This window comes from Zonotrichia leucophrys, unplaced genomic scaffold, assembly GCF_028769735.1.
Source record: "Zonotrichia leucophrys gambelii isolate GWCS_2022_RI unplaced genomic scaffold, RI_Zleu_2.0 Scaffold_345_54933, whole genome shotgun sequence".
Classification (NCBI taxonomy): domain Eukaryota; kingdom Metazoa; phylum Chordata; class Aves; order Passeriformes; family Passerellidae; genus Zonotrichia; species Zonotrichia leucophrys.
In genome coordinates, this window is record NW_026992550.1 from 44932 (window position 1) to 53106 (window position 8175).

Below are 8175 nucleotides of genomic sequence, written 5' to 3' on the forward strand. Positions count from 1 at the left end.
GAAGCTCTTCTTGGTAACCAGGAGCTGCCTCTGTGCCAGGAGCCCAGCCCAGCTCAGCAGCACAGAAACAGCACAAGGACTTTAATGAGCCTCTGGGGCTTTGTGCTCAGGCCCTGAACATCAGTCCCTGAGAGGGAGCTGAAGAAACCTCTCCAGAACTCCAAGTCAGAATCACACTCCAAAGTTTCTTGGACTTTTAATGGGTCCCACTGAGGAACACCACTGAAAAAGTGTCCCCAGGCCCTAGGCAGAGCAGAGAACTGGAGGCAGTGATGACAGGTGGGGACAAAGAGAAGCCAAGTCTTGGTGCCCTGGGCCACAGCAGGGTCTGTGCCACCAAGGGCTGTGAGGAGACACCTTGTCCTGAGGCCCTGGGGCCTCCTGGCACAGCCCCAGCCAGGCTGGGCACTGTCAGCCCCTTGTCCTGCCCTCAGCATCCCCCCCTAGCCCACATCCCATTGGCCTCAAGGATCTGCTGGAAGGAGTCCCTGGCGAGCCTTGCTCAGGAATGGCTCTGGGGGCTCCTTAATTCTCCCTGCAGGGACTGCAGGTTTGTCAAAGGACTTGGGGTTTGCCTTTAGCCTTGGAGTCTCTGAGAGGTTTGTGCAATCATGGCCTCCAATTATCTGCTGTAATTAGTCCCTTGAGAGGCTTTGTCAGTAACAACACTCAGAGGGGCTCATTAATGCTTCAAGGTACTTCATTTATTTAAAGGTACTTGGTGTTTCCCTTTTGATACAGACTCTGTGAGAGGTTTGTGCAATCATGGCCCCAATTTTCTGCTTTAACAAGTCCCTTGAGAGCATTGTACTGGCAGTCAGTGGGGCTCATTAATGGCTTTAGATACTCAAGGTTTTTAAGATACTTTATGTATTTAAGAATACTTTTAGGTACTTTTAAGGTACTTTTCTTTCCCACACTGAGTCTCTGAGAGGTTTTTGTGCCTTCCGGACCTCCAGTTCTCTCCTCCAAGGAGTCCATGAGGAGCCTGTGTTGGGTATCTTCCTTCTTTCTGTTTTACAATAAAGACAGAACTGAAAGAATTTTGTAAGACTTCTAAAAGCATCCAAACAAACATGGGATAATTAAAAATACAGCAACAACCACTAAGAGAATTAAATGTCCTGTTTTAGCTAGACATCATCCGATCCTTTTGTCCCTTGGATTAGAAGATTTTATTGAACCAGTCTTTGTTTTCCACTTGAAGCTTCTTGAACCCTTCCTTCAGTACCTGAATGCTCTTGTGGATTGACTCGCTGTGGCTGGAGAGGTTCATGCAACATATGCCCTCAGAGTCTACACTGCCATGTTTCCCAGTCCGAGCTGGCAGCCAGGTCAGAGGACGCTGTGCTGGCAGAAGGCTCTGCCCGCAGCTCACTGGGCCTGGATTTGTGCTCGGCCGTGCCTTCGGGTGCGGGGCCGCTGGTCTTTTTGCGCTGAAGGTGCAGGAACCTCCACAGTGTCTGCAGAAGAAGGACAGGCGGGAAGAGAGGGACGTTCCATGGTCTGCTCCAAGTGCAGGATCTGGCCAAGCAGTGGCAGCAGGCCTGGTCCAGGAGGGATGGTAGCAGGTACCTGCGCTGCTTGGTGGAAGCGGCCATGGGTGGGATCCTGCTCTTGAGTCTGGTCCTTGGCCGCATCTGGCAAAGAGCGAGCGCAGCCAGAGCTGAGGGGCTGCTGGAGAGGCTGGAGAACACAGCCCAGCCCTGCGCTGCCCAGGCAGGGACAGCCCTGGGAGTCCAGGGGACGGAGTACGGCTATTGGGGGGAGGGGTGTTGGAAAAGAAATGAAATTTAGCAAAATGTTTTATTATAGTTTAGTTATGAATTTTGTGTGAATTAGTTTGTTAAAAAAAATAGTTTTGTAGCCGTTGATATTATGTGTTGAGTTATGTGTAACCTTGGCAGGTGGCCTTAGAAACTTAATAAACATTAAGCCAGGGTAGGAGAGTAACAAGACTAACCGGTTTGGGGGATAGCATACAATAGGACAAGCAAAACATTTATGATTTTGCTCGTGAACTAGGGAATGTATTACAAGGGTCCGTAGTTTGGCGAAGGGCCACTGTTTCTTGGAGACTTTGTTATGAATTGCATGTATATAAAAGGAAACCACCCTTGTGTGAATTTAGGGGTTCTGATTTTGGGACGTTAGTCCGCAGGCCCCCGGGCCCTTCAATAAAGCGCCGCACAAAACTTATCCGAGTTCTGTGTCCTTTATCAATCGGGCAACAGTTTTCTGGCGACCGCGACGGGACTCCGAGGGTAGCTGGGGCGGCTTGCATCTCGATATACTCCAAGCCGGTGCCGAGCATTTCTCGGAGGAGTCATCGGTCATGCCCGGCTCCCCCGCGCCTGTCGGACGACTGCATAAGGTAAGCCCAAAGGCGCTTTATATTGGGAAAAAGTGATAATTGGATTTGGTTTGGTGGTTAATGGAAAAAAAAGCCTAGGCTCCGGCCATAAGACGTCTAAGGGACGCAGGTCCGGAATTCGCCTCCTATTGTTTTTTTCTTGGGGAAGGATGGCGAAAAGGCATATTGGTTTATTGGGACTAAAGGTGGAATTAAAAATTAAAGGCTGTAATATGATGTCTTTTAAAACTTTTAAAACTTTAGTGCAGGCCAATGGAAAAATACCTGGAAATACGCCATTAGGTTGTATATTGAAAAGGTGGAAAGGAGAAGGCTATTCTCAAGAATTAGATAAGAACAAAATGATAGATTACTGTAACCGTTGGTGGCCTGAATATGAGATTGGGGAAGCGGGATGGCCGGTGAATGGTACACTGGAATTGGGGATAATGGAACCTTTGATGCAATTTTTAAGAAGGAATGAGAAATGGGATGAAATACCATATCTAGATTTGTTTTTCGTTTTATATCGGAAAGAAGAATGGCAAAAGGAGTGTGGTATTTTGGTTTTACAGATGAATGATGAGAGCGGGTGTGTTGGATGTAAAGAAAGAAAGGAGCGTGATTTGTATCCCCCGACTGAGGAAGATTTGTCCTATTGTGTAGCACCTCCGAGGGGTCCGGTTGTTCCAAATGTACCTTTTGCTCCCCCTGCTGACATAACTATAAAAATGGGGTCTAGCGAGAGTGATAGTGATGGTGAAAAGAGTGAAAGTGTTAAAAGGACTCCGTTAGCAGAGCGGACTCGCCAAGGAAGGAAGGGGCAGAAGGGGCCACAGTTAATTGCGCCGTTAAGGGAAGCTGTGGGACCACAGGGAGAAAGGATACTTATAAAGGTGCCTTTCTCTCCAAGGGACTTGGTAATATGGAAACAATCGGCTGGGAGTTACCGAGAGGACCCTGAAAGGGTGGCAAGGGTGGTTAAAATGGTGATAAAAACTCAGAATCCGGACTGGAATGATTTACAGGTATTATTGGGTACTATAATGGATTCTACAGAAAAGGAAATGGTTATTAAAGCCATGAGAGAAAAGGCTTGTGAGGAGATTAGGTTGCGACAACTAAATGAAACAGTTGATGAATTGGTGCCAAGTGAGGAACCCAGGTGGGATCCAAACTCTACGGGAGGAATAAGGGCTGTAAAACGATATCAGGAATTGTTGGTGGAAGGAATTAGAACAGGAATACCTAAGACTATGAATTGGTCTAAGTTGTATTCAGTCAAGCAGGACAAGAATGAGTCTCCGTCTGCCTTTTTGGAACGATTAAAAGACATGGCTTGGAAGTTTACTAATTTAGATGTAGAAGATCAATCAGGGAAACTTCAATTGGCATTATTGTTTTTAGGGCAATCACAAGAGGATATTAGGAAAAAGTTACAAAAGCTGGAAGGGGAGGATACTTGGAATTTGGATAAAATGTTGGAGGTAGCATGGAAGGTATACAACAACAGGGAAAAAGAAACTGCAAAAAGACAACAAGCTAGTATTCTGGCTGTAATGCAACAGACAGGGGCAGGAGGAAAATTCATTAGGGGACGAGGTCGGGGAGGAGCTAATTGTGGACAGAGGGGGATGATGAGAGGTCGGGGAGGATTTGGGTTTGCACCTAACACGGGGAGGTTGGATCCAAACCAGTGTGCATTTTGCCAACAATTGGGGCACTGGAAAAATGAATGCCCGGTTAGAGGGGGTAATATGGGATTAGTAGGGAATACTCATGTGGGAGGATTTACGGGAGGACCAGCAGAGACTGCTCAAGCACTAGTTTTGGGAAATTATCAGAATCAAAGCTGACTAGACCAAGGTTTAAGGGTAGTTTTAGAGATAAATGGGAAAGGTCAGGAATTTATGGTAGACACTGGAGCTACATATTCTGCACTTAATAGACTATTGGGGCCTTTGAGTGACACAACTGTACAGGTGGTGGGGGCAACAGGGAAGCTAGAGGAACAACCATTTTTACAACCTTTAAATCTTAGGTTTGGGGGGAAGGAATTAGATCATCAATTTTTGTATATGCCAAATTGCCCCACACCCCTTCTTGGCAGAGACCTATTGTCCCAACTTAATGTGAAAATAATATTTGAAGGGGGAAGGGTGAAATTGGAGATACCTGAGGAACAAATAGCAGGCATTTTTGTGATTAAGGAAGTGGATGCCTCTCCTATTCCAGAAGAAATTGAGCAGGCTGTAATACCCTGGGTGTGGGAGTCAGGGGTCCCCGGAAAATTTAAAGCTGCCCAGCCAGTAAAGGTGGAACTAAAGGAAGGGGCCCGACCAGTGAGGGTAAAGCAATACCCCGTGAAGCTTGAGGCAAGGAGGGGAGTAGCCCCATTAATTAAACAATTTTTGGTTCAAGGAATATTACAGGAATGTGAATTGGAGTATAATACTCCAATTTTTCCAGTGAAAAAGCCTAATGGTAAATATCGTTTGGTACAGGACTTGAGAGCTATTAATGAAATAGTAAAGGACATACATCCAGTTGTTGCTAATCCTTACACATTGTTAACATCTGTATCGGAGGAGTTTAAATGGTTTTCTGTGATTGATCTTAAAGATGCTTTCTTCTGTATCCCACTGGCAGTAGAGAGTAGGAAATATTTTGCCTTCGAGTGGGAGAGTCCTGATTCTGGGAGAAAGAGGCAGCTTACGTGGACCAGACTCCCAACAGGGTTTAAGCTCAGCCCCACTATTTTTGGAAATCAACTGGCCAAGGAGCTGGAGGAATGGAAGACAACCCAGGTAACAATATCTCCATCCTTGTATGTAGTCCTGCAGTACGTGAACGACATTTTTCTGCCACTAAGGAAAGGGACATGTGTGTGGAATTAACAATTAAATTACTTAATATGCTTGGCCAAGCAGGGTATAGGGTCTCTAAGGAAAAGGCTCAATTGATCAAAAACAGCGTTATTTATCTCGGTTGTGAGATCACACAAGGGCAGAGACGTTTGCGAGTAAACCGAATAGAGGCAATATGTGCTATTCCTTTGCCTCGTAACCATCAAGAATTGAGATCTTTTCTAGGAGTGGTGGGATGGTGTCAACTGTGGATCATGAATTTCGGTCTCCTAGCCAAGCCACTGTATGAGGCCTTGAAGCAGCATCGGTTGGAATGGACGACAGAACAAAAGAAGGCCTTCCAGGAATTGAAGCAGGCACTAAAAGAGGCCCCAGCCCTAGGACTCCCTGACCTGACCAAGGAATTCCAGTTGTATGTGAATGAGAGGCAAAAACTGGCATTGGGGGTCCTCACCCAGAAGGTGGGATCATGGAAGAGGCCGGTAGGATACTTCTCTAAACAACTGGATTCGGTAAGTTCCGGGTGGCCCTCGTGTTTACGAGCCGTGGCGGCAACAATAATCCTTATTCAGGAGGCCCGGAAATTGACTTTGGGGGCAAAATGAAAGTGTTTGTTCCCCATATGGTCATGGCTGTTTTGGAGCAAAAGGGGGGTCACTGGCTATCATCAAGTCGAATATTGCAATACCAGGCTATCCTGAGAGAGCAGGATGATATTGAAATAAAGACTACTAACCATGTTAATCCAGCAGAGTTTTTACACAGTGACCAGGAGGCTGGGGGACTGGTGCACGATTGCGTGGAGGTAATTGAACAAGTGTATGCCAGCAGACCCGACCTAAAGGATGAACCATTGGAAGACCCTGAATGGGAACTATACACTGATGGATCCAGTTTTGTCGAGAATGGGACTCGCTATGCTGGGTATGCAGTGGTAACATCGGATCAGGTAATAGAAGCAAAGGCTTTGTTACCTGGAACTTCGGCCCAGAAGGCAGAGGTGATTGGACTCACCAGAGCTCTGTACTTGAGCAAGGACAAAAGGGTTAATATCTGGACAGATTCTAAATATGCCTTTGGTGTGGTTCATGTGCATGGGGCGTTATGGAAAGAAAGGGGGGCTTTTGAATTTACAGGGAACCAATATCAAGCACCGGGAGGAAGTGCTACAGCTACTGGATGCAGTACATAGTCCCAAAGCAGTTGCAGTAATGCATGTTAAAGGACATCAGAATGCGGAAGGAGAAGTTTACAGAGGAAATCGATTTGCTGATGTTACAGCACGGCAAGTGGCACGGGAAGTATGGACTCAAATGGCATTGGTACCGGTAAGAACAAATCCAGCTACCCCATACCTGAATCAGGAGCCCAAATATTCAATAGAAGATGGAAAACTAATAAACTTGCTAGGGGCACAGAGGAATCAGCTCGGGTGATATTTTACACCGATGGGACAAATAGTGGTACCTACTCGCATAATGAAATTTATTTTGGAATCAGAACATAATAAATGCCATTGGGGGGCAGAAGCATTGGTAAAATTTTTAAAGAATGAGATAATCTCTAATCAGATGTTAACAATGGCAAAAAGAGTTAATGCAATGTGCCCGGTATGTTTGAAAAATAATCCAGTAGTTAGGAGACAAATACAAATGGGAAAGTTGCAAATTGGGCCACAGCCAGGAGATTATTGGCAAGTTGATTTTTCTGAATTGCCTAGGGCACAGGGATACAGATACTTGTTAGTGTACGTATGTACGTTTTCAGGGTGGCCAGAAGCTTTTCCGTGTAGAACTAATCAGGCTAAGGAGGTGGTAAAAACCTTGTTAAAAGAAATAATACCAAGATTTGGAGTACCCTTAGGATTGTCGTCAGATAGGGGTCCTCATTTTATAGCCAGGGTAGTGCAGGAATTAGCACGGATGTTAGATATAACCTGGAATTTGCATACTCCCTGGAGACCTCAGTCTAGTGGGCAGGTGGAAAGAATGAATCACACTCTGAAAGGACAAATCAAAAGGATTTGCCAGGAAGCTAAACTGCACTGGCCTCAGGCTTTGCCTTTGGCCCTACTCAGGATTCGAATTAAACCGAGGGAAAAGGCAGGCGTAAGTCCATATGAGATACTATATGGCAAACCATATCATGCAACTGTATTAAAAGGGGAGGTACATGCGAGTGGGGATCAGGCAATTGCAGAGTATGTTATGTCACTTAATAAGATTTTGAATTCTTTAAGAAATACGTTACAGTGGAATAAACCGCTCACGCTGGAGAACTCTGTCCACGACATCCAGCCTGGGGACCAGGTGTACGTCAAGAAGTGGATTACGGATCCGCTACGGGAATCATGGAGCGGACCCCACCAGGTGATGATGACGACCTACACGGCGGTGAAGGTCCAGGGGATGGATGCTTGGATCCATTACACCAGGGTAAAGAAGGCACCGTTCCAATGGGAAACCCAGATAGTGTCTCCAACCCGGATGATCTTCCGCGCAAAGCCGCCTTCTTAATTATATTGCTGCTAGTAATCATGAGACTGGTACCCGTTCAAGGGTCTATTTTAGTACAGGTTAAAGAAACAAAGGTTACAGCCATGGAAGGGATGGATGTTCAATTAACTTGTGTTATGTTTCACAGCCAGAAAGTTGAGGCCGGTGAAGTTATTGCAATATGGCAACGGGGGGCTGAAAGAAGCCGAGGCAAGATAGAAGTCGGTTGGGATCAGGATAAACAACAAGGAAACATGGCACTGAATCTTACTAAGGTAACCACAAACGATACGGGAGAATATACATGCTTGGTGAAAATACTGGATAGTTTTGATTACAAAAGAGTGAGTATGAGTGTTTTGCCATGGACAAGGGATCGTGCTGAGTGGAAGCAAAATAGGGAACTGACCTGGGACAGAATAGAGGATGGGACCAGTTGGTGGGAGAAGGGAGGCAAAGG

The 8175-nt window shown here is 45.9% G+C and overlaps 1 protein-coding gene across 1 annotated transcript; it reads left to right on the plus strand.

Moving 5' to 3' along the window:
- Positions 1 to 6872: 6872 nt before the first annotated feature.
- On the plus strand, positions 6873 to 7655 carry LOC135441569 (protein NYNRIN-like; the record flags this gene model as incomplete). Its single annotated transcript, XM_064701127.1, has 1 exon — positions 6873 to 7655. A coding segment is annotated over exon 1 (783 nt), but the record flags the coding sequence as incomplete, so codon positions are not given.
- Positions 7656 to 8175: the final 520 nt, after the last annotated feature.